Raw genomic sequence first — 27,800 nt, 5'->3', positions numbered from 1 at the left:
CAATTATCACGTCTGTGAAGCAAGTCCTTGAGCCTCCCTCTAGTGGTAGGCTTTGAGGTACACATTGCCTTCAAGACCACCATGATCTTCACTTCAGAAAGTAAATTCCCTTTTACGGGTCCTAGATGGGCTCCATTTTAGATAATACTATCATGTATCAAGTATTACTGAATTTCTATCAAAGTATCTGCTAAACAGTGAGGAAGAAAGGGAACATCAGAGAAAGGAATTAGTTGTCCACAGTCCACATGCACAAAATTACAAGTTAAAAGGGGATAAATCATATATATTTTTGATTAATATATGTTATTTATAATATGATTGCTTTTGTAGAATGATTTTATAATAAAGTGTGTATATTTTAAAAACCTGCACCTATGTTTGGGGCTCGCTGACATTTTAAATAGTTTACTTTCAGTGGCTGTTTGATTTATTGACTTCCTACTAGTTTTACTTGTTTGCTTTTTCTCCTCTTTTTTACTAGTCTGTTACAGTTGTTCTGAAATAGTGGTGATTTACTTGTATTTATTTACAAAACTGTTGCATGCGAACCTATTGTTTTTGTCTTTTATGTACATATGAATGAGCTGCATGCTGATGTGTGACTTCTGAATACCTTCACACATGCACACACACACACATACACACACACACACACACACACACACACACCACTCTCTTACTCTCTGCTTGAAAACAAAAATAAAAATAAAGGAAAATATTTAAGTAAATTGACATATTAAAATATAGCAAGTATGTCTACCCCTATATAGTTTTTGAAGTTGGCTTAGTACATTAAAGGGAGCTCATGCAACATTTACTCTCTCTTGTATTTTACTCTGTGGGTTTTCATATGTTTGGATAGCATGGGATAAATACATACTCTGAAAAATATATACATACTCTGATAAACACATGATCTCATTTCTATCCTGTGAATGTTGTTCTTCTATATTTTATGATTTAAACTTGTGGTTTTTCTATTTTGGACCCTTTTTCTCATTTTAGGACACATAATCAAAGGGGTTTCTTAGAAGTATTTTTCTACATTTCTATTTGGACTCAGTTACGAAAACCAAAGTGCCCATATTGAGATGTTGATATTTATTATAGCATGGGGATTGCAGTCACTCAAATTGTGGCATGTGGATAATACTTAGATTTTGGACATTTTTTTTTTAGAAAATGTAGAGGATAGTACTGATGAGGATGCACCTTTGAACAGCCCAGGATCAGAAGGAAGGTAGGAGAGCCTTTAGAAACTTAATAGATTTTATTTGTTTCTGTAATTTTTTAAATACTTTTATCTTGTTGCTTCAATCAATTACCATAAAACAAATAATTTTGAATTTTATGGCTAAGTGAATAGCACTAGAAACAGTATTATGGAAACCAAACTAAGTCATACTTAACCACCACAAAAATACCGGGATATTTAAGGAAAGAAAATGAATAATTTTGTAATTCATTTTGATTTTAAATATTGTCTTTTTTGCCCTGTAGACCTATAAGATGTTTTCTATCGTTAAAAACATAGAAGACAGCATTTTCTATAAGTCCCCTTTTAACCCGTGGTTAATTATTTATTTGCATCTAGCACACTATCTTCAGACCTTATGAAACTTTGTGGTGAAGTGAAACCTAAAAGCAAGGTAAGGAGAATTGAAAATAACAGGTAAGCATCCTTCCCCACAGTTTTCTGTTATCACTAATAAACACATAGGCCTCAGACCCTTAAGAAGGTTAGCAAGTTGGCATGCTTTTACCATTGCTCCCGTGTATAACAACTTTAGTTCTGTAATTACCATATTCTCCTTTGAAACAAACATTATGTCAAAATATTTCTCCTTTGTGGAACTTGTGCTTTACCGTATTATTGCACTTTTTCCACTGGAGAAGCTATGATTATGGAGACCAATTCTTATTTTCTTCTAGGTTTTTCCTGAAAGTTTCATTACTCATTAAGGAAGTTATGTGGTAATTTATTAAGGTCACCTAAGTTTCCTAATAATTATAAAGGAGATTGTAGACCCTGTGGTGGCATACAGCATAAATTTGCAAAATTTGTTAATTGGCAGGAGGTTTTTGAAATTTTAACATTTAGTATCTTCTTAAGTGTATCACATATATTTTGTTAAAGTAGTATCCTGAGGTGGTTTGAATAATAAGCCAACTCTTAATCATTAATTAGTTGTATTAAAAACTAATGAGACTATAATGCATATTTGTATAATTAAAAAAATATCAATGCCACATGCTGTTAAATGTGTAAGATATATTTGGTATGTTTCATATTCAGTGTTGGTAGCATTTGATACTAGATGAGTTAACTAACCGTCTTAAGATATTTAAAAACAAGGAATTCTTGTAGTCCTTAGTAAATATTTGTTAAATGGATGGAAAGAATCAGGACCTGAAAGAATTAACACTGTGCAAATGGGTAAGACACAGTTAAGGCCCATAGTGAATAGTCAGGTAATGCAAATGAATAATTTGGCTGGATGTAATGAGTAGGGGTCATTGTGATTGCCTGACGAGGACATGCCTCACCTAAGCAAATAACCACCACTCAACTCTTGCTCATTTTTGCCATGAGGATTATAGGCCTAAGACAACTAGATCTTCTATTTTTTCCTAAAGAAGCCTTAAATACAGATTTTTATGTAGAATTTCCTGATCTTTAACACACTGGTCAAGCCAATCAAAAAAACATCTCTAGGCTATATTTATGATCCTTGAGCTTGGTAACATATGGTTTTATTTTATTATTCTAAGTGACTAAGCAGAAGTTACTCCCACACTCAAAGAAAACATTCCGGTATGGTTTGGATCCAGTCTTAGGTAGAGGTGAAAATCTCTTAAGGTCCTGAATGTCTTTCAGGCCCTGTGAAAGCCTAGATATTCATGCCCTTCTGGGACACCAGAGAGAGGTGTAAAGTGGTGCTCTAAACATCATCTACTGAAGGAACCGCTACAGTTTGGAATTCCTAAGAAAAGGATTCCTCCCTACCTTGGGCTGTTGGCAGTGAAGAGAACTGAGAGTGTAGAAAACTGGCTGGAGAGTTTTCTTTTTCCAAAAATTTTCTGAGGTGCTACTTACTACTCCTTTTGAACTTCATTCAAAGATGCCTGAAAGGATCTCATATCATTTCTGTTTCTTTCTTTTTTAAATTTATTTATTTATTTTGATAGAGAGAGAGAGAGAGAGTATGAGCGTGCTTGCACGAGCAGGGGAGGGGCAGAGAGAGAGGGAGAGAGAGGATCCCAAGCAGGCTCCGTGCTGTCAGCCTGAAACTAGATGCAAGGCTCAAACTCACGAACCATGAGATCATGACCTGAGCCAAAATCAAGAGTCAGTCGCTTAACTGACTGTTCCACCCAAGCGCCTCTCATTTATTTTCATCATTGAAAAAGTAAAGTTCACTGTATACGTTAAATGGGTATGTACTAGCACTATGCTATGTACAGGGGAAATAAAGATGAATAAAACAGGGTGTTTGCTCTTTAGAGGCTTATAATCTGGTAAACACCTTGATTATCCATTAATACCTTAGTGATAATAACAACTGAACAACAACAGGGTAGTCAGTTCATTTTCAAGAGTAAGGAAAGGAATTTGTATAGTGAATTTAGATTCTAGGAAAATAACCTTCACTTGCCTAACCGTGCTACTAAAGCTCATGTAGGCTCGTGTTTAATTATCCAGCAGGCAGGTTAAAAACACAGCTAATGCATCAGGAGAATGGGGTCACAAAAACTGAGAAGCAGATTTAAAAAATTGATATTAAAATAAAATTTAAAACTGAAAGTGATATTAAATGAGCATCTGAGCATGGGGTAAATCAGAATTTAGTTGAGCTTCCCTGCAGTTAACTTTTGGTTTAATTTCTTCTTTCTTTTTAAAAAAAATTTTATGTTGAGGGAGGTGGCCATGAGTGGCAGGGTAACATAGTCATATTGGTGGCAAGTTGTTTGTTTTTGAATCTGGCTTTGCCACTTACTAGTTGTGTGACTTTGGGTAAATTACTTAGCGTCTCTGTGCGTTAGTCTCCTCATTGGTGAATTGGGATAATGATAGTACATGCTAATGTAATTAAGTGTTCGAGCATTGCCTGGCATACAATAAGTATTATATAAATATTGGCTATTATTATGGCCTTTAAAGGTCTTATATGGCTATAGCTCTGGCTTGTCACTATCTTACATGCTATGTTTGACACTTGCTAGGAAATGACACGCTAAATATTTTTACCTATTTCAAACTAATATTAAATCTCTATTCCCTAATCATCTCTGCAAAAGTTTGCTTCTGATTGCTTTTCCTTCCATTCTCTGACTAGGCCCGAAGGAGAACCACCACTCAAATGGAATTGCTGTATGCAGATAGCAGTGAACTAGCCTCAGACACTAGTACAGGAGATGCCTCCTTGCCTGGCGCTCTTACACCTGTTGCAGAAGGGCAAGAGATTGGAATGAATACAGAGACAAGTGGTACTTCTGCTAGGGAAAAAGAGCTCCCTCCCCCATCTGGCTTCCCTTCTAAGATAGGCAGCATGTAAGTCTGGCCCAGCTACACTAACTTCCTTTTCTTTGGCTTTTCTTTTTCTTTCTTTTTAAAAATTTTTTATATGCATGTTGCTAATTTCTTATTTCTATTTTTTTAAAATTCCGTAAACAAGATCTCCGGTTTTCAAAGGAATTTCTGTTAGGTGTTATCTCCCCTAATTTTTTTGACATTTGAAATCATTTAAGATGAGATGTTCTTTGTTCAATTCTATTGCTTGTTTCTAAGTTTTAGGGTCATTCTTCAGGATTATAATTTTCATAAAGGCTGAGTTGTGAATTATAAACAAAATTTTTTAGGAACACTTAAATCAGGTAGTTATATCTATAAAACCATCATACAAAACAGAAGCTTTAAAACATCTTTTATTTGCTTTAAGTGAACATGATTTTTCGTTCTAAGAGTCTGGTCAGGGTAGCAAACCTTTGCTAACCCTATAAGGAAAAAGAAATATCAATCAAAAACAATCATTTTAAGGCTTCCTAATTTTTTGCCTTGAAGTACTTGCCATTGCATGTCTGGGATGAGTGTATGCACAAAATATTTTTTTTTGTATTGTTAAAGCTTTAAAGGAGGTAATATTCTCTTTCCCATTTATGTAATATGAACATTCTATTCAAAACAACAATTGTCTTGAGGATGAAGATTTCCCAACTCAGGCTAGTATGTGTATGTATGCTATGTGTGTATGTGTGTTTGGACAGTTATATTAAAATTAGATCATTCACCGGTAAAGTTTTTTTTTTTTTTTTTTAATGTTTATTTATTTTGAGAGAAAGAGAGAGAGCACAAGCAGGGGAGGGGCAGAGAGAGAAGGATAGAGAGAATCCCAAGCTGGCTCTGCACCATCAGCACAGAGCCTGATGTGGGGCTCAAACTCATGAACTGTGAGATCATGACCTGAGCTGAAATCAAGAGTCAGATGCTTAACCGACTGAGTCACCCAGGTGCCCCTGGTAAAGAGTTATAATGATATTTTTTTGCCGTAATCCTCACATATGATCTACCAAATGATTTATGGAATGAACGCATTACTGCATTGAGGAATATTGCCAAAAAAAAATGGCACACGTTACATGACTCTGCAAATAATAAAATATAACAAACTTTCCCCCTTTGAATATCTGTTTCCCATAATTTCCTTTTTTGTTTTGTTACCTTTTTTTAACTTCCTTCATTTTATGAAGATATTTCTGCCATCTTCCATTGAGTAAGCCCATCTACTACCTTTAGATCCAAATGTAATTTTAATGATGACAACTTTCTTGCATGTGCTTGATGTGGCCTATGTAATTAACTACTGGATTTGCTGATAGAAATTGCTAACCAGTATAGCTTATGGCTTCAGTGCTTTTTTGATAAGATGACTGTTAAAGAAATGCTTTTGGTGAAGGTAATGATATAAACAGAACAGATTTTAAGAATAGATTGAGTAGAGACTTTTGGAACTTCAAGACTTAATCTCTGGCCTGGAATCCAGATTCAGGTAATACCTTCTTTTTGCCCTCCCCCCACCCCTTTATTTTTTTCATTTTTTAAGTGTATCCTTTATTACAGGTTGTAGAATATATGTTTTGGACTGTGTCTCTTCACATGATTTGTTCTCAAGTTTTCATAAATTCAGACACTTGTGTAATTCTGTTCAAATTTAAGACATTCTCGGTGTGGTAACTCTTAATGTCATTACTGCATGACTTTAATTGCTTGATGTAAAATAATTTACTTAAGTGGCCCTTATGATTTAACTGATGAAGGATTTTTGAATTGTGATTTCTTGTGGTCAGAAGTCAGGGACATGAAATTTAAATATTTAGTTTTACCATTCTGGTAATTGTACATTCTAATTCCATAGTGTTTTCTTCTTACTAATATAACTAGTCAACAATAATAAAAATTCATTTTTTAATCAGAATGTATTATCACATACACAAAAATAATAGTCTTAAATTGTTAATTATATAGCCACTATTCAACATTTAAAATTTATAATAAGAATGTTTTTATTACTAAAATTTATATACCTACTAGTACCTAAATATTAGGTAAAATTATTGTGTGTCATTTGTGTGTGTGTATGATTACTGGTAGTACTGTTTTTGACTGTGTCTAAGTATTATTTCATTAAATCTCACTGTTTGTCATATTTTGATATTCTAATATTTTGTGTTCTTATAAGATTATAAAGACAATTTTTTTCCAACTGTAACAATTATAATCAACCTAATCATTTATGTTTAAAATCAGTTATTGATTTTGGCCATTTGGCAGTATAGCATTGATATTTACATTCAAAGATAATAGGTTTGCATATATTTAATAAGATTGCCAATTTAAAAGTTAAATATACAGGAGTCAAGCTACCATCAACTAAAATTACCCATGTAATATATTCCTATCATAGTTTTGTTTTTTTGTTCCCGGGTAATACTCTTTCTCAAGTTGCAGTTATTGATATATTAAAAATTTTAGGTTGAAACTCTGCCAAACAAACTTGTATGTACATATTTAATAAAGTTTGATGATTAAAAGAGGCTTTTTCTATTTTAGTTCCAAACAGTCATCTCTATCAGAAAAAAAACTACCAGAGCCTTCCCCTATAACCAGGAGAAAAGCACACGAAAAAGAAAAATCAAAGGCCAAGGAACAAAAACAGTAAGTTACTTATACTAGATTACATAAAATCTCTGGTGCACTTAGATGCTAAAGGACAATAGTGAAATTATTTTCCACATGCAGGCTAGATCTGTGGTTGTGACTGATTTGACTAATCAAGACGATCAAGTCAGCTGTTGGTTTGGCTCAGTGTTTCTTGGTCACACACATACCTGTAAACATATTTGAACACTTGTCCCTAATCATGTACTCTTATTTATTTTCCAGTTATTTGAGCATATCATTGTAAAAAGTTCATGTACACTTGAGATGAAGTTTAGTGAATCTATATTTCAGATAGTCTTCTAGAAAGATTTGAAATTGATTTTAACTGATAAAACTGACATTGACTTTACCTCTGTAAAATAGCTGACAGGAAACTAGTGTTCATCATAGGGTGTGTTAGTTGTACCATTTTCTTGCTGTTCTTTTACATTTAATTTTTTTTTCCTGAAATCTCTTAAAAGCTGTTTGTGTGTTTTGTGAGGGTTAATTTACTTAACAGTGCATAGTATAATCTGATGAGCCACTTAAATGGGCATTTATAAATTGCAATGTCACAACATGAAGCTGAGTGAATGGATGAGAGCCACTGAAACCTCTCTCCCCTGTGGCACACCCACTCCTCCCTCAGGTCACCTAAGGTGCTACATGCGACAGGTAGATCTCTGACATGGCCTTGAGGGAGGGAGAGTTTTGGTGCCAGTCTCCATTTAAATATTAGTAAAGCTAATTTCTTTAACATGTAAGTAAACATAAAAAGTAGTTTTCATATATTTTCTGTACCCAAGTGGACAATCTTATACCATCCTCTCTCCTGTGCCGACATGCACACTCTACTTTGACCACTGGATTAGCTGACTTGAATGTCATGGACGTTCTCCTTCTAATCATCCTTGCTTCCTGTACTTAAAGTTGTAATTTTCCTTTTTCTACTGGATTGAATGTCTCAGGGATATTTGGGAGATGGGGGATGGAGCAGATAAGTAATGTAAAAATAAAAGTGAGTAAATCTTGGAAAAGGCAAATCAGTTTTAAACACTCTGGCTCTCTTTCCCCTGTACTCATCTGTAAAGTGAGTAATTTGGTTTTAACTCTAAAACTGTAATTTTAAATTTGGCTTGCTTTATTTGTATTGACTATAGATTTCAGCAGACAAGTTTTTCCTTAGTGCCATCTTGTGGGCAATGTAACAAAATCCAGTGGAAAAGTTTTTTGTTTTTTTTTTAAATTAAATTGTTCAGAGTGTATTTTATCTTAGAAAAAAGGAAGAGAGGAAGAAGAAATTCTCTAATGAAAAGCTTTTTTAAAAAAGCATGTTTCTTATAACATTCCTAACAAATCATAACTGATTAAAACCACCTATTTAATGTTCTTTTTTTCTTGTAGCTCAGATTCTGGAACCTCAGAGGCTAGTCTTTCACCTCCTTCTTCCCCACCAAGCCGGCCCCGTAATGAACTGAATGTTTTTAACCGTCTTACTGTTTCTCAGGGAAACACATCAGTTCAGCAGGATAAGTAAGTCTTTATGGAAAAGAGCCCCTCTATTTATTACCGTAGTCTGAATCTTTCAATAGAGTCTGCAGAACACATTTAGCCATCTCTTTGTGTGGGAGATGAAGTCTGACTTGTGAACTCTGGCCATATTTGATGTGTTTTTCCAACAGGAAATGAACAATATAGAAAAGATTAGAGAAAATTATTTTCCTGCTGAACATTTTTCCCTGTTGTAGATTTGCATTGCTAAACTTTCAGCACTTGTCTTGCCTTTTCATTTCTATGTAAATTAGAATTCAAATATCTTTGAGACCACTCTAAGTTTAAATTTGTTGGGATACTAAAAGCCTCTAGTGCAGATAGCCTGAGTTGAAAAGAGGCAACTTATTTTACCTTCAGTGCATATAACAGCTTACAAAGTCCATTGTTATATGTGTAAAATGTTGTTAGCATTTGGTGGTTTGACACAAATCCACCACAAAAAGTCAGTAATAAAATAAAATAAAGACAGCTCGTATTTGGGTGGAGGGGGTTAGGACTGAGGTGGATTGTGGAGGAAGAGAAGTTGGAGGCCTGTGAAAATTATAATTTGCATTAAATTTGAAGTGAGAAAGTATTCCCACATTGAGCCAGAATCTCTCTTGCAAGAATTCATACTAACAGTCCTGCCATAAAATATTTATTAACTCTGACTTATCTGCTTTGATTTTGAATGGTAGCATAGTGGATGTATGTACTTCATATCCAGTCTCCCACCCCTGTTGTTTTCAATGCTGTAATCTCCCTGTGTAGATGAACAATTTCTGAGATTTGTAGGATGCTATTTAAGATCTGTCTGGCATGTTCAAAACATGCCAGATGTCTCTGTAGACTTAGAGAAGCACACATTTTGAAAGAATTTTTAATCTGCTTAATGTATGGACAAAGTTTTTAAAGTTAGATTTTAATATAGTTTAATCAGTAGATGGTCTACCCTTTAAAGTGATCTAGATAGATAAATATTTCATGTTATTGAAAAAATTCTCTAACATTGTTAAGTCATACCTTCCATTTAATTGAGAAAAGAATAGAAGAACGTTAAGAATGCCTTCGGGAAGTCCATTTTCGCTAGTGATATGAAGGTTTACTAAATTTTGTCTGTACATTCACAGTCATAAAATTTTGTCAGTATTTTGATAATTTTGACAGTCTAGTCATAGTTTTATATTTTCTACTGAAATATTTTATAAGCTACCAGTAATTTGATGCTGTTGTCATCTCTATAAGCTAAAACTCAGAATAAGTGACTACACTTTCAAAGACTCACCTACCTTTGAATCACTTTCTTTTTGAGGCTAGCATATTTCACCAGCTGGAAGTAGATCCCATAGATAGTTTTTGGTTATGTTCCATGTCAGTATTCACTCTGTTTTTTTCCCCAAGCCTAATAAACAAACTGAGTAGATTTTCTTTTTCTTTTTTTAAAAATTTATTTATTTTGAGAGAGAGAGAGAGACAGAGAGAGAGAGAGAGAGAGAGAGAGAGAGAGGATGGACAGGGGAGGGACAGAGGGAGAGAGGGAAAGAGAGAATCCCAAGCAGGCTCTATGCTGTCAGTGTGGAGCCCAATGTGTGGCTCATTTCCATGATCCATAAGATAATTACCTAAGCTAAAATCGAGAGTTGGGCACTCAACTGACTGAGCCACCCAGGCACTCTTCAATAGGTTTTTATAAGAACCCAACTTATTGTCAGTCACAGAGGTTTCAGGGTATGGCTGACAGTAGTGGCTCACCTATTTTTAAAATCTCACTAAAGTCTCATATTACTAAAGGACTCCCTCATTAGGAAACTGTTTTTGAGATAAGTCAAAATCAAAGGTTATTGAATTCTGGGTAGTTTGCTTTCCATGTAAACATAAAATGCATTTGTGCAGTTTCCACATTAGAATCTAAATCCAAAGTAATTATCAAGATGGATAAAAATTCCTTAATAGCTGTTTAAATGGGAAAAATGTTCTAGTACTAATCAAATTAAATAGAAAGAATCTTAAAGTGATGTATTTTACTTACTTGATATTGTTCCCCTTCGGGGCATTAATTTTAGAAGTGAGGAATAATAGGTTTTCTGTGGATTAGTAATAGAAAGTTTTTATCCCACCCAAAGTCTTAGTAGAAAACATAAGAATCAAATATATTGCCAGATACAGCTGTATATTTGCAGATATCCAGTGCAAATAGAAAAGTGGGGCATTCACAATAAAGGAAATGTTCGCTATATTCCTATTATTCATACTGTCAGTTTTCAGTTCAGTCCCAGTGTCTTTACCTGTTGACATCTGTGTTCTTTTTCCTCATAATTCTAACTCTTTCACTGTAGGTCTGATGAAAGTGACTCCTCTCTGTCGGAAGTACACAGGTACTTTCTTTCTATCTTTCCTACATTCTGGCATTTCATTGATGTTCTAAAATGCCTTCTGAGAAACTATAAGCATATCTCACTTTGGTATGCATAACCAGTTGTAAACCATATAAACATACTAATATTTTAAACATATTAATTTTAATATATTTTTGTCATCCCTTTTAGACCAAGAACTGGCAAACCTTTTTTGTATAATAGCACAGAAAGTTGTGATGCTTGTTCTCTGTCTATAATCTAAATCTTTTATTTGAAATAATTTAAGTTCTATGAATATTGATATCATTGCTCCTCAGTGATTAAATGTTTCAGTCTTTCAAAGTGTGGGAGGTAAATAAGGTATTTTTGTTGTTGTTATTGGCTTAATGATTATAAGTAAAAAGTTTATGGAAAGCTTTGTGATGAAGAAAAAAAGATATGCAAGGGGGGGCACAAAAGATACTATGATACATAAAATATAAAAAGAAATAGAAACTAAAGGAGCTTTTCTAAAATAACAAATATATTTTTACTGATAGATGCTGTTTTAAAGATAACAATGTTGAATTTTTCATGTTGTGGGTTTTTTTTTTCTTTTTGGATCCTTAATTTCTCTCTTTCTATCATTTCCTCTTTCCACTTATCATTTTGTCTCCTCTCTTTTTGCACTTGTTTCTCCTGTTTATGGCCATTTTGCTGATCATCAGTAGATCCTCCAGAAGGTAGGCAGAGGAAATTAATCTCATTTATTACAAGACTTTGCTGATTTGCATGGAACAAGAATAAGCTTTTTTCCCCCTTCAACTCAGGTTATTTTACAACTTTGCAATATATAACCTTAACTTAAACTATTTTAAAGTTGATTTCTATATTTCAGAATGTGAATAGATTAATTTTAACATTAAAAGAAATACTATGGATGTATGTTTCCAATTTCTGTATTTTTCTATTATCTTTGGTATAAGGTAATCTCTACAAAATATTAGTACTAATATTGTGAATACTGGAGAGCATTTTTCAGTATCTAGTAAAATGCTGTATTTAATTATGAGATTATTTTTCTTCAGAAGTCTGAAAAATCAATGATATTAAAACATATAAAAATGAAAAAAGGCATCTTATCCTCTGAAATTGTGTCATACATAAGTCACTGGAGGCAAATATTTACTTTTGTAATATTACAAACTTTGACATGACAGACTCTTATACCTTAGGCTGGTCACATGGATTTTTTCTTTATAATCAGCTTATTGGAATATACATACATACATATTTTGTTTGAGAAGTAAGAGTAGCATCTGACTGTGCATTAGATCAAACCTTTTGAATATTTGAAGCTATAATTCTAATTCGATGGCTTCAGTTCATAGATATGAACTCATATCAGTAGGATTTCAAAATGGAGATTCAGACTTTTGGGGGAAGTTTTGCTTCTGTTTCAGTTTTAATTTGGTTAACTTCTTAGATTACAAACAAGTTACCGAGCATTAATTTCAAGAATTGACACATGTATGCAAATAATACATTGGACTTTGTAATTCCATATCCAGTGGCAACAATTCCTGGTGTCATTTCTAGTGACGATGAACAACTTCTACTTTTCAAAATCATCAATAGCTACTCTAAAAATAAAGTTTGTTTGTTTCTTTTAGCCCTGAGCGTATATTTATCTCCTAATGTTTCTATTCATCAGTCCTCTTGAGCTCTGCCAGAATTAATATTCTGGAATTAATTAATTGAATTAATCCATGCACATCTCTTTTTGTGTGTATATGACAGCTCTTTAAATATTCAGTGCCTTAACCTACTATTGAATCCTCTCCAATGAATGTTTTCCTATCAGTTTAGTAGGTCTGGTTTCATTATCTGCTCCTTATATGATGTAGTCTACAGATCATTTTGCTTCTACTATTTTTGAAAATGTCCCAATTTTTCAGTGTTTAAAATCTAGCATCTAGAACTCAACCTCCTTCCAGATCCCTCAGAGCAGAATATAGTAACTCTATTATGTTCTTTCTCCTGAAATATTTACTTCTATTGAACACATTATTGAAAGTGCTTATAGAAGAACCATAAATTGTTGATTCATTGATCTTATATTCTATTAAAAAAATCTCTTTGGCTATTAGTGTGTGTGTGTGTGTGTGTGGGTGTGTGTGTGTGTGTGTATCTCAATTTATTTAAACTGAAATAAACCCAGAAAGCAATTCAGCCATTTCTCCTACCTCCCACTTCCCACCCTTACAATTACCAATCTATTCTCTGTATCTGTGAGATTGGGTTTTTTAATGTATATTTTTAAGATTGCCTGTATAAGAGAGATAATATGGCATGTATCTTTGTCTTATTTCGCTTAGCATAATGCCCTCTTCAGCTTTTTAGATCTAGGCTACTATTAAGGCTTTTACTACTTGAAGCATTTTGTTCTATCTTCTACTTAAATTTTATCGTTAAATTGTATCCAATGATTATTTTAGTGTTAAGTGGGTACTTAAAGCAAATAAATTTTGTTTGTCATTTTCCTAGACAATACATACCAGTGTCCAGTTCTTTAATATATCAGTTTAATATATATGCCAGCTCTGTTTTCTGTGCTAGAGAAATATTGACTAGATATTGAAGACTTCTTTGAAATTGACAGGAACATTGACTCCTTAAGTGTGCCTCTCCACCAATGGAACTACCTTACTCCAACTGTTCTGTTCTTACCTACCATGTCCACAAGGATATCATTTGAAAGGCTTAATGTAATGGACCTTTTTGGAGTCAACATGTGTTATGAATATGATATTTCTCTAATTTGCTATTAACCCTACAAAGAACTTCCCCCATGAGATTAGTGTTACCTCTTATTGATGAGCATTTATTTTTAAGTGTTTATAATGATTTGTTCAGTATTTCCCTTTGTGAGACTCAACAAGAAGTCTTACCCATCTGTAATTCCTGAAGTCTACTTTTTCCCCTGCTTTTTGGAAAAAGGGGCCTACATGTTTTGTGCCCCTTATTGATCTTAGTGTACCAACAATGATTTTTGTGTCAATAATGTTGTATCCTTCCAAAACCCTGTGATATAATGATTTAAACACAGAAATACTTGAATTCAATGAATAAGTCTCTATTGTCAGTTCTAACTTATCTTGGGCTTACATTTCTTCTTAATCATTTCTGCCCATTGCATCTTGAAGATTGTTCTCTTTCATTGAGAAGGTGGAAAGAAACAGTTTTATTTTATTCCTGTTATTTGTTCTGATATTGTGCCATCTATTTTATATAATGGACACATTTCTACATAATAATTTTTCTTCCTGCTCTGAGCAAAGATATATCCAATTTATATATTTATTATGTTATAATTCACTCTCATCTTTAGTCTTCTCAATACAACTATTTCAGTTCAGATCCTGTCTTAAACTCCTTTAGGATAGGGACAATGTTTTGATAAACTTTGCATTTCCATAGTGCATAGTACAAAGCATAAACTCCAGAAATATGAAACTTATGAGAAAGTTCCCTAAATAGCCTCACTGTTCTTTTAAAGTCCCGTTCTTTTTTCTTTTTTTAATCTTGGAGACTATTAGAGGTTTTTTTAATTTTTTTTTTTGATATTTTTGAGCCATTCTCCCTTTAGAATTTCTGTGTATGTGATCGTTCCTATCTTTTTTCAAATTCACTTGAAAAATTTTTTTCAGTATTTTAGGTGATATGTGTTATACTTTCTCCAGAATGTTCTTTTTGACATAGAGTCATATTTCAGCATAGCAGAGTCACACTTCCAGTTATCCATCATTTATACTTTCTTATTTGTCAGAATTCACTCTACTCAAACAGCTCCCAATATTACTGCATTCAACTTTGAAGAGAATTTGTTGATAAGATGATCTGTGTGCCATAGGCTTTGCTCTTTGCAGAGGGCAGCTGCTGACTGATGCCTCATTAGTTGATGCACTCCATCACTACTGTTACTATTTCACATTTTGTCTCTGTCCTTTTGCTTTAAAAAGAGACAAAGGAGCAGTCTGAGTTTTCCTATTAATTAGTTAGAAAGGCTTCTTAAAGTCAGGAGAAAAATAAAATTAGTCTCATGATATAGCTACTTAAGTAAATCTTGTTTTTCCCCACCTCAGGGGCATAATCAACCCATTTCCTGCTTCAAAAGGAATCAGAGCTTCTCCACTGCAGTGTATTCACATAGCTGAAGGGCACACAAAAGCTGTGCTCTGTGTGGATTCTACTGATGATCTCCTCTTCACTGGATCAAAAGGTACTTACTGGTGGTTGTTTCAGATGGATATTTAACAGATGAAAAAAAATGATTACATTTTAACAGGCTTAAAAGAATAGTCAAACTGCTTAATACCCATAAAAACCTGAGAAATAATTTGGTTCAACTCCTGAATTATAGAAAATCATTGCATAGTTGGGAAGAAAGTAAAACCTCTGTTGATGTTATATGAATAGAATGTTGAGAAAATACATCTCCCTTCAGTAACTGAGCACTTAATGTATGCAAGGTCCTGAGCTTAGTAATACAAGTTATATACAAATTGACAAAAATGTACATCATTACAATGCACATACACTGTAGTAAAGAGAATAAGATGGGTAGGAAACCATCATTTCTTGAGCACTTAAGCGTATGTCAGAGACTATGCTGGACACTATACAAATTATATCTCCTTTAATTCTCGTGGTAACCCCAGTGAGATACATGTTGCATCCTCATTTTACAGATGAAGAAACTGAGGATTCAAGAAATGAAATAACTTCACCAGATAAACTTAGTAGTAAGTGGAAGAATCAGGATTGGAAACCCAGGTCTACTCATCTCCAAACCTGTATTCTTAACCCCCTTTGGTACAAGTGTAGGCAACTGGAAATGAACTACAAATGCTTTGAAGAGTTAAATACTAATCTTTTTGAGGTTTCTGAAAAGGGAGGTTATGCCAACCTGTGAGACGTAACAAGGCTTTGACAGAGGCATTTAGGAGGAACCTTACAGGATGGTTTGGATATTGACAGGTAATGATTGACAACCAAGATTGTAGAACAACATAAGCAGAGACATGGAGGGGAAAGTGGGGTATGTTTGGAAACTAAATCCAATTGGTTGAAAAGTAGAATACAGCTGACCCTTGAACAACATGGGGGTTAGGGGTGCCAACCCCCTGCACAGTCGAAAATCTGCGTATAACTTTTGACTTCCCCAAACCTGAACTACTAATAGCCTTCTGTGAACCAAAGCCTTACCAATAATATAAACAGTTGATTAATAAATATTTTGCATGTTATATGTATTATATACTATATTCTTACAATAAAGTAAGAAAAAAGAAAATGTTACAAAGAAAATCATAAGGAAGAGAAAACACATTCATAGTATTGTACTATATTTTTCAGAAGTTTTGCATATAAGTTGACCCTTCAAACCCATGTTGTTCAAGGGTCAACGTAATCATAAGAGAAGTGATGGGCAGTAAAGCTAAAAAGGTAGGAAGGAAGCAAGTACAGGTTTGGGGAAGCTAATAAACGATTTTTAGCACTTAGGGATGTTACAAGACTCAGTTTAATCAGCAAGCATTTATTGCTCATTGCATATAAGGAAGTGTAACATATCTAGCTAGAACTTCTGAATTGTGAATAACGGCAAGCCATTCTCCAATTAAAAAATAATCTGCACTGTGAAAAATGTACTTTTATAATTTAAAGTAAATTTATCTCCAGAATAATTATATAGTTGACATGTCAGAAAAACAACATAATTAGTTTATAATTATGTTTTGGGGTCAAAAATAAAACCATCTATCAGTGACCCCTGGAAAAGAAAGGTATATGTGTTTATGAATGTAGAGTGCTGTGAGGCGGTGAGAGTGAAGAGGCTGATTTGGAAATGCCATTTTAAATTCAGGGGAAATTTGAAGCAAGACTCTTGTGATATGACTATTTCAAAGTTTTATATAATTGTTTTTTTAATACCACATAATACATACACCAGCTATCCCTTGCTTTCATCCAATCTTTTATATGTACTTGGCCATTGAACTTGATGCAGAGGGTTGATGTCTGTTGCAGCTAGTGGAATAATTACTTTTTTCTTATTTTATTTCATTCTTCTAGGGGAAAGATTGTTAAAGTAATTTTTATTGTTAAGAGAACCTAATTTAGTTCATATTGACAGTATTTTCCTTTTCTTGTTTGTTTTAGATCGTACTTGTAAAGTATGGAATCTGGTGACTGGGCAGGAGATAATGTCATTGGGGGGTCATCCCAACAATGTTGTATCTGTAAAATATTGTAATTATACAAGCTTGGTCTTCACTGTGTCCACATCTTATATTAAGGTGTGGGACATCAGAGATTCAGCAAAGTGCATTCGAACACTGACGTAAGTAATTTAAAGACAAATAGCATAAGGGCAAATAGTATAACATATATGAAAAGATAGGACTATGAATACATTTTTATTTATTTATAACTGTCCAGTTCCAAAAGGATGTTAAAATTAGGACATAGATAATATAACAGGGAAAAACTATTGAGAAAATGAAATATAGGAGCCTGGTATTAAACAGGAAGGAATAAATTGCATTTGATGTGTGACTAAGTATGTATTTCATATTCCTCCCTCCCAAATACTAAGGTATTGCATTTTCATAGTATTTATTACTTGATGTAATATTGATTTACATTACTTGCTTCAAATGAATACCACTGTGTGGAAAATGGCTAAAATCACCATTATAGATAGTTAAGAAGTACTTGTAACCTTTACTTTGCAGGTATTAAATATTGAGAGTTTTTTGTTTGTTCATGTTAGAACCTATACTGCTTTTGTGTGAGCACAAATTCCATAACTGTAGGTTAGGTTGGATAATTGGAGGATGAGTTTGTTTTCTGTGTCATTATATGTGTCTTTAAAATAAAGAGCAAATAATGATTCTTTTTTGCTATAAGATCGATAAACAGTTTTACATAATTAAAATTGGGGTGAACTCTTTAAATAAACAAAGGGAGCATAGGAAAGGGTAATTTTTATAATTTGTAGAGGAAATGTTAACTCAGGTCCTAATTTGTATTTTGAGAGCTACTAATTAATTTATTCTACTAAACACAAGTTTCTTAAGGGAAATTTCATAGAAAAAGGAACACTGTATCTTAGAAATCTGCCAATCCAGTTGACTCACTAAAGGCAAATTTAAAAAGATTGATTATAACTTGATATTTTAGAAGTTAGCTGTGAAAATGTTTCAAAATTTAAGAATATATCTATTACTTAGAATTTATCTGAGGAAATAGAAATAAGTTATGTTTAAGTCTTTAGCACTTGGAAATACTCCATATATGATTGGGTTAGAGTAAGCAAAAACTGAAAATGGTTTGAAAAATCCTCATTGTCTTTAATTCAAAAGGCACACTTAATAAATAAGAAGAATATTGGTAGGCCTGGCCCACGGGGCGTTCTGGAAGCTATAGGAAAATGAATTACCTTTGTGGCACTGTATCATTTGTTGAGTAGTTTGTTCGTTATCTTTGACATCTAATCTTTTTTTTTTTAAGTTTACTTATTTATGTTGAGAGAGAGAGAGAGAGAGAGAGAGAGAGAGAGAGAGAGAATGTACCAGCAGGGGAGGGGCAGAGAGAGAGAGGAAGAGGGAGAACCCAAGCAGAGCCTGAAGTGGGGCTTGATCTCATGCATTGTGAGATCATGACCTGAGCCCAATCAAGTGTCCGACACTTAGCCGATTGAGCTAGCTAGGTACCCCAACATCTAATATTTTTTGAATGATATTCTAGTCATCCCTAACTCAGGAATCCCTAAGAATTCTGGAATTCTTAGGTTTATAATAGGTTCACAGATTAAGAATTTTAAGCCATTGGGGCTCCTCGGTGGCAGAGTCGGTTAAGCGTCTGACTCCACTCAGGTCATGATTTCACGGTTTGTGAGTTCCAGCCCCATGTCAGGCTCTGTGCTGACAGCTCAGAGGGAGCCTGGAGCCTGCTTCAGATTCTGTGTCTCCCTCTGTCTTTGCCCTTCCCCTGCTCATGCTCTGCTTCTCTCTCTCTCTCTCTCTCTCAAAAATAAACATTAAAAAAAAAAAAAAAAGAATTTTAAGCCATTTCATCTTGTTTTAGTTATTCATTTATTCACTTATTCATCAAATGTGTTTATAAGTACCAGCTATGTGTGCATGAGTTTGCATGCCAGGTACTGTTCACACAGTGACCAAAGGGCACAGAGCTTGTTTTTGCCCACAGCCAGTTTCCTAGGAACTCAAGGAACTGTAAGCTGAACTCTTATCCAGGATTGTGACTTTTCCCTTTGTTTTGTCCCTGTTAAGGTCTTCAGGTCAAGTTACTCTTGGAGATGCCTGTTCTGCAAGTACCAGCCGGACAGTAGCTATTCCTTCTGGAGAAAACCAGATAAATCAAATTGCTCTAAACCCAACTGGCACTTTCCTCTATGCAGCTTCTGGAAATGCTGTCAGAATGTGGGATCTTAAAAGGTAGAATTTTTAAGAGAATGTATTTCTTATATATGGCAAGTACAATTTTCAGGCATTAATAACATATTAGTGCATGTAAAATCTAACTTTTATAACCCCAGAAGTTAATGTAAAATAATAGGCTTTTCTGTTTGGCCCAACACCCCTAAATGGCTCTTCTCTTCTCATTAGCAAATCCAAAAATTTCCTTTCTTTTATTCTCCATCAATAGAAAGAAAGTATACGAAGGAAAATAGCCTCTCTTAATATTTGTCTACAATTTGTGTTGTTTACTGGGAAGAGATCAAGATTCTCATTCTGTTTTACCAGGACGTTTGAAAGAGTTTTTTGTTGTTGTTGTTGTGGTTGTTGTTTTGGGGAGAGGGGCAGCATCACTTAAACATTTTATATCGCAAAATTTTAAGTTTATAAGCTTAAGTTAATTACTGGGGGCATAAATCTTTATAGGGGTTTTATGAATATAAAATGTATATAAGAGATTAAATATTAATATAAAATGGGTAAAAAATGATAAATTGAAATGTAAGGTGTTATATCTCTGATTTGATTTTTTTTTTTTAATTTTTTTTTTCAACATTTTATTTTATTTTTGGGACAGAGAGAGACAGAGCATGAACGGGGGAGGGGCAGAGAGAGAGGGAGACACAGAATCGGAAATAGGCTCCAGGCTCTGAGCCATCAGCCCAGAGCCTGACGCGGGGCTCGAACTCACGGACCGCGAGATCGTGACCTGGCTGAAGTCGGACGCTTAACCGACTGCGCCACCCAGGCGCCCCTCTGATTTGATTTTTATTTGCCATGAAATGTGAGCTTTTATCCCTCAGTTGAGTGTTTATTTTAGCTTCTTTTCTAGTTCTTAAAATTTTGGCAGCCAGGGAATATTCATTTATTAGTTAAGTATTTTTTCAACTTCAATTCTGGCAGGCACTGCACCAAGACTATGGTGGGTGCTGGGAATAAAGACTGAGCAAGACAAATGTGGTGTCTACCTTCTTAGAGCTCATTTTGTAACGGAGGATAATGGCCATTAAACAGGCAATTATAGGATACTGAGTGAAGTTTGTAATTCAGGTAATACAGGGTGCCTCCCATCTAGAGGGATTTGTCAGTGGTAAATAAAAAGGATATTTAAGAAACTGAAAATAACTAGTTATAACTTGTAATATGTTCACACATGACTGAGAAAGAATAATAAACATAATTTATAGATAAACAGATGAGAGAGAAAGAAGACATACAGTCATGAGTCTGCTTTAGAAACAAAATGTAGAAAATTGAACACAGTGCTTGTTTGAGAAAATGAGAAAAGGTGAGTACTTGGTTTATTCTTGAAGATGTTAAAACTTGACTCATAGTCAAAACACCACGGAGGAAGATACCCAAAGTCATGACATGAGGCAGAAAAGGTAACAGCTTTTAAAAATCTTTACACTTTCTGTTTTTGCTGAAAACTTAGGTCCTTTGAAAGCTGCTGATTTCAGCAATGTGATTAAATGTAGATTTATCATAAAAAAGTAAGAAAATAATTTTCTAGAAACGAAACTCTACAAGTTAAATATGTCTTTGTAGTCCAGCAGCTTGTTGAGGTAGGACTATGAAACAAAGGTTCATTGTCACCCCCTGACAATTAACATCACACATTTTTCTACAGTCACCTGTATGTCCTGGTCATTTTCAGTCCTTATAATAACTGATGAAATGGACCACTTACTTTCTGACGTGCATATATACATATGTGTGCATAAGTATATATATGTGTGTGTGCATACATGTATATATGATTGGTGTACATATTTGTGTATGTGTATATGCGAGAATATATGTGTTTTATATAAAGTAATCTTACTTTTTCCATATTTTTATTGATTGTGTAGTCATGTAAGTGATATAGTTGTTTTAATCAAATTCCAAATTGAACCTAATAACATTGGTCATATATTTTAACATGTTCAGATATTTAACAGATTAAAGTTTATCTGGACTTAGGTTACATTTAAAATTAGTCTTTAGCAAGTTTTGCTGCCATTTCGTTTACTGTCTGAATGACATCAGTAACTTTGGAATAACTTATTTAGGATTCCTCACACTTCAGTCGTAGAATAGGTTAGGTTGGCCATATTTTGACCCTTAATTTGAAAAGAGTTGCATGGAGGTGGAGCTAAGTTTAAAAAAAAAAGCATTAGTGAACAGTTTCATCAAAGAATGTAGATTATTTACGTTGGGGCTTAACCTCAACCCATTAAGAAATATTTTCAAACAAAATTATTTTTCTTTCTTTTTAAAGGTTTCAGTCTACAGGAAAGTTAACAGGACACCTAGGCCCTGTTATGTGCCTTACAGTAGATCAGATTTCTAATGGACAAGATCTAATCATCACTGGCTCCAAGGATCATTACATCAAAGTGTGTATGATAGAGTTGTTGAATTATATTCTCCTATTAAATGATAGATATGAAGTATCAGATGCACCTAAGACCCTTTGCTCTTAATCAGTTTTCTTTTTTAACAATCCTATCCTTTGCTTTTTCTTCTTGATCTTTTCCTCATTCAATAGTTCCTGATTTTATTGTCTTATAATTCAATCCCATGTTCTCATTTTTCATAGAAAATTGTTTTGGAGGCATTTTAATGATGTTTGGCTCAGTCATCCAGCTAATGCTTAAGTCTCATTGTCACCATCTTTTACACTGAGTTTAGTATGGTCTTCAGATTTTATGAAATTAGCAGATGAGGGAAGATGCACAATTTGATTCTGGAAATGTTAAATTTGAGATACTAAGTAAGAGAAGTCATCCTCCTATAGGCAAGTAGGCCATTTCAAAGGCAATTCTAGAACTCCAGATAAGTTATGACTAGACATGCAAGTTTGGGAGCCATTTGAAAGAAGCAGATGTTCAGGAGTTAGAGTAGTTGATGTGACCAAAGAGACAGAGGTTGACAGGACTCAGCCTTGTGAATTCCTGTAGGAACCAATAGGAATAAAAAGAGAATGCAGTAACAAAGGAGATAGGAAAAGTATAACTACTCTTTTTGGAACCTAAGATTAAGAGATGAGAAGTGGGTTAGTGACACGAAAATAGAGTGGTTAGAATGAGAGTATTGTGTATTTGGTAGACTTGAGTATTTCTGTCTGTTTAGGAAGCAGGCCCTTTGGAGAGGGAAAGTGATGGGGGAAGTGGTGGTAAATGATGGAGGTGGTAGGAGTTAGAACCATATCAAAGATGTGAACCCTGGGAAGCAGGAAGCACACGTTAGCATCTAAAAAGAAGGGTAAGAGAATGTTTGAAAATAAAAGGAAACTTTTGAAATGGAGGGAAGAGTCCAGAAAGTTTATTTTTGATCATGCGACCCTTTTCAGGAAATCATGAGGTCAATAGCTAAGAGAGATGATGACAACTGAGTGCAGTAGAAGGTTTAGAATAGCAACTTTGAGGGGAATTTGAGATGGCCACCAGGATTGCAGAGTTACATTATAGTGCCTAAATAACAGTCATATCATTTTTCTGACTTTCAACTGGATTGATATGTAGTATTTTTGTTATTGAACATATAGTTTGTTCACCATACATGAAAAAATTGGTTGCCTTTCTAAAAAGCCTATAGACATATAAGCTTGTGACATATAAGCAAAAGTAGCATGAATATAGGGCCTGGGTTCTTCCTGAATCATTTATACAAGGTTAATTTAGTTAATTAGTAAAATATTGTAACAAGTCATATCTGGTTAATATACATGTGTATGTGTTTCTATGTATGAACACATATAGGTGTTTATTTATAAGTTAAATAGGATGCCCCCCTTTTCTCTCCTTTTTTAGATGTTTGATGTAACTGAAGGGGCTCTGGGAACTGTGAGTCCCACCCACAATTTTGAGCCCCCTCATTATGATGGCATTGAAGCGCTAACCATACAAGGGGATAACCTATTTAGTGGATCCAGAGATAATGGAATCAAGAAATGGGACTTAGCTCAAAAAGACCTTCTACAGGTAATGTAAAACCTTTCATGGGATGAAGTGGGTACTTCAAAGCCACCAGTAGTCTATATAAGACCTTGAAGAGCCTCTCAAAGAGTGTTTCATCTTTAGCTACCAGGGTTACAAATTATGAGAAGGGCAACGTTCAATATTGAATAATACCTTCTAGATAAGAGTAGTTGAAAACAAAACGAACAAGTAGCATGAATGTCAATAGAACAAACTTGGCAACAGATGAACATATTGCTTTCAAAAGCGTTCTTTAAAAAATTTTTTTTGATGTTTATTTATTTTTGAGAGAGAGAGACAGAGCGTGAGTTGGAGAGGGGCAGAGAGAGAGGGAGACACACAATCTGAAGCAGGCTCCAGGCTCTAAGCTATCAGCACAGAGATTGACATGGGGCTTGAACTCATGAGCTGTGAGATCATGACCTGAGCTGAAGTCGGACGCTTAAACTACTGAGCCACCCAGGAGCTCCTCAAAAGCTTTTATAGATATACATTCATGGTTGTGACTTTTATATTATTCATATAAATATATTTATACCTAAATGTCATATAATTTGAGTGTATAAGTATTGTTTATTCATTATGAAATATATGCGAGCTCTACTTTAGTTTTCTACAAAAAGCCTTAGGCTTCCATGTTCTCTACTAAAGGTTGAAGGCAGTGATTTTATGAAGCGGTCCTTATTATCTACATACCAGGTTGTAGTTTTCAAACTTGTTGAATTAAATACATTTTGGAGAAAGCTGAGATACTTAACTCCCATGAAGAGAATGTATGCGAAAAATTCTGTGTACTTTCTGGGTCTTTGAGATTCTTCAAGACTTTTAATATTATAAGTTTTAATATTGATAACACTGATAATAATTGAGGCAAATTGGAAAGCAAATTGCAAATTTATTTCTTTAAATCATTAAGAATGATTGCATAGAAAATGATTTGTGGGGCACCTGGGTGGCTCAGTCAGTTAAGCATCCGACTCTGGCTCAGGTCATGATCTCATGGTTCGTGGGTTCAAGCCCCACGTCGGGTTCTGTGCTGACAGCTCAGAGCCTGGAGCCTGCTTCAGATTCTGTGTCTCCCTCTTTTTCTGCCCCTCCCCGACTTGTGTTTTCTCTCTCTGTCAAAAATAAATAAAAATTAAAAAAAAATTTCTTTATGGCTTCCAGGCCATTGAGTGGTCTAAATATTGTTTTGTCAACAAATGTTTGAAACTTAACTTTGGTGTGAAACTGTCATTTTGGAAGGCTTGTCTTCAGCGGCTTATTTCTCTTTCTTTCTCCAGCAAGTTCCAAATGCACATAAGGATTGGGTCTGTGCCCTAGGAGTGGTGCCAGGGCACCCGGTTTTACTCAGTGGCTGCAGAGGGGGCATTTTGAAGCTTTGGAACATGGATACTTTTGTGCCAGTCGGAGAAATGAAGGGTCATGATAGTCCTATCAATGCCATATGTGTTAATTCCACCCACATTTTTACTGCAGCCGAGTAAGTTTTTCCTATGTGATTTTTTTCTATATTGGCTCTTTGTGTTCAGATTTAATAAATATTGTAAGTTGTAAATAACTGGAAACATACAACACATGAAACCCTTTTATTACAGTCATTGTAATATCTATTTAAGATCTCTTATTCATATTTTCTGATTTGCACCTTGGTCACTGCATTTAATCCCAAGATTACATGAGAATAGTGTTACTTCTGTATTAGCACTCAGCTTAACTAGCAAGTCTGATGCTAGATGTTCCCCTGGTGATTTTAATTAAAAAAAATCATTTATAGGTGACTAATTCCAGAAAGTCAACAAACTTGCTATTCTTCTCATTTGGAACAAATCATTTAAAAAATCTCTGTTCCCCTTCTGCCTCTGTTTATAGTACAGTTGACTCTTGAACAATGTGGGCTTAGGGACCCTGACCCCTGCAGAGTTAAAAATCCAGATATAACTCTGACTTCCCCCAAATTAAATTAAGAATAGCTTACTGTTGACTGGAAACCTTACCGATAATATAGTCAGTTGACACATATTTTATATTTTGTATGTATTAAATACTGTATTCTTACAATAAAGGAAGCTAGAGAAAAGAAAATGTTATTAAGAAAATTGTAAGGAAGAGAAAATACATTTATAGTACTGTGCTATGTTTATTAAAAAATCCACATGTAAGTGGACCCTCATAGTTCAAATCTGTGTTGTTCAAGGTTCAGCTATATAAGTACATAGTAATACTATCTGGTTCCTCCCTCTTAGGAAGGCTGGATTCATTTGCTTATTTTTTCATTCATGATGAATCTCCAAAGTTGGGCACTGTTCCAGACTCTTGGGAAGACCTGTGAACAAAACAGATCCAAACCCCCAGTTTCATTCTAAGGGGAAAAAAAGACAAGAAATAAGTAAAATATATTATATGGTGACAGGTGCCTAGGAAGAAAAATAAAGCAGGGTACAGGGAAGAGAGTATCGTGGGGAGGGAGTTACACAATAGGGTGGTGGGTGAAGGCCTCACTGAGTAAGTGACATTTAAGAAGACGCTTGAAGGAAGTGGAGAGTTGTTGTGACTATAAAAATGACATAATATGTATATAAGTAATTTGGAAAGGAAAATATATATACCCTAATGTGAGGCATTGGTTTCATTCAAATAAAATATAATGTCTCATGAATATCTATCTTGAAAATCTCCTTTTGGTCATTTTTGCACATTTTGACTTAATCAGAACACCTTCTTGATTCATCTATCTTAAATGTATGATTACCTTGATTTTATTTTGAAAGCTCTGCTCTATTTCTATGGCATCTCTTCTTATTTGTGCTATTTTCTTCAAATCCCTCTTTTCATTTAGATTTACTTTCTCATATCTCCAAAGTACTTCAAAGTTGATTTATTTTGTGTTTTTCTAAGGTGCTTACCTTTGGTGCTTCATTGATGTTATTTCCAAGATATATTACTTTCTCAAGACTCACCACTTTTGTTTATTCTCTTGGAAACTTTCTGTGTCCTTGGTAATTTATGGAAAATGACTAAATACCTCCCAAAGTTGTAGGACACATAATATAAGACTATAAAAGTATTATATATCACTGAGGTCTGGTGGGTGAAGTATGATGTTACTGTAACACCTCTCTTCCACAATATAGTCTTATTTTTGAAGAACTGAACTTTTTCTCAGTATGTCCATGGTGCACCAGATGCAAATGTATTTACTATGTAACTTAAAAATCAGGAAAATAGCCAATAAAGTCAGAAAGGCTATTTTCAAATTAGTTCCACTTATTTGTTAATTAGCACACACTTGTATAGTGCTTAGTATTTACCAGGCATTGTTCTAAGTTCTTTCCAGGCATTAATTCATGTATCTTCATAAGAACTCTAGAAGGTAAATATTATTATAATCTCGATTTTACAGGTGGGAAAACTGAGGCATTTTATAACTTAGTCCTTATATAATAATTCCATCATATCCGATATTTCTAGATTTGTCGCTTTTTATTTATTTATGTATTTATTTATAAATCTGGATCTGTAGTATTGATTAATTTTTCTTTTGATTATGGGGCTCATTTTACCTGTGTCTTTTTTGTCAAGTAATAGTTTACTGGATGTTGAACATTATATTGTGTTTTAAGATCTGGATTTTGTTGTATTCTTCTAAAGAGCATTGGACTTCGTCAGGAAGTTAAGTTTCTTGTGGTTCAGCTTCATCTTTTTGAGACCAATTTTTAATTCTTGGATTTCTACTGAATACCATAAGTGTTTGATGATATCTCCTTACTGATCAGAATGTGAACAGCTCATAGCCCTCTGTGGGCTCTGGGAATTGCTCAATTTATAGCTCACTAGTAGATGTTTGTTATTGTTGTTGTTGTTTGTTTCTTTTTGTTTTTTGGGTTTTTGCTTGGCCTTATAATCTTACTCTACTCATGGTGTAGCTTAGTATTCAGAGACATTAGTGGCCCTTATATAGATTTATGGAGTTTTTTTTTTTTCCCACAGCTCCATAGTTCTTTCTGCATAGCTCTTTCCTCTTCTCTCCTCGATCCTGAAAATTCCAACTACTCCACATCCCCCAGGTTTTTATTTCTATCTCTTCAACTTAGTGCTTCTGTAGTTTTCTGCTTGAGTTCTTCCTCCCTGGGAAGTGTTTCCAAAGCAACAGCCAGGGCTGTCATGAAGCTCACCCCTCTCCCTTTTCTCAGGGACAACAGCCCTGTACTCCCCCATGGTC

General features: G+C 34.3%; 1 protein-coding gene across 13 annotated transcripts in view; it reads left to right on the top strand.

The window, feature by feature from the left end:
- Positions 1-27,800, top strand: part of KIF21A (kinesin family member 21A) — a 152,443-nt gene that overhangs the window by 121,083 nt on the left and 3,560 nt on the right. For 4 of the 13 annotated variants that reach the window (XM_023256930.2, XM_023256929.2, XM_023256927.2 and 1 more), the window contains 13 exons: positions 1,183-1,243; positions 1,598-1,652; positions 4,341-4,555; positions 7,112-7,216; positions 8,606-8,734; positions 11,071-11,109; positions 11,799-11,813; positions 15,216-15,352; positions 17,293-17,473; positions 19,428-19,592; positions 21,877-21,994; positions 23,411-23,581; positions 24,862-25,061. In XM_023256930.2, the coding sequence (XP_023112698.1) occupies positions 1,183-1,243; positions 1,598-1,652; positions 4,341-4,555; positions 7,112-7,216; positions 8,606-8,734; positions 11,071-11,109; positions 11,799-11,813; positions 15,216-15,352; positions 17,293-17,473; positions 19,428-19,592; positions 21,877-21,994; positions 23,411-23,581; positions 24,862-25,061 (1,591 nt within the window). The remainder of the gene's footprint in view (positions 1-1,182; positions 1,244-1,597; positions 1,653-4,340; positions 4,556-7,111; positions 7,217-8,605; positions 8,735-11,070; positions 11,110-11,798; positions 11,814-15,215; positions 15,353-17,292; positions 17,474-19,427; positions 19,593-21,876; positions 21,995-23,410; positions 23,582-24,861; positions 25,062-27,800) is intronic. The other 9 variants (XM_023256928.2, XM_023256935.2, XM_023256932.2 and 6 more) reach the window with 5 other exon arrangements.

This window comes from Felis catus, chromosome B4, assembly GCF_018350175.1.
Source record: "Felis catus isolate Fca126 chromosome B4, F.catus_Fca126_mat1.0, whole genome shotgun sequence".
Classification (NCBI taxonomy): Eukaryota; Metazoa; Chordata; class Mammalia; order Carnivora; family Felidae; genus Felis; species Felis catus.
This window is presented reverse-complemented; position numbering and strand designations above follow the sequence as displayed.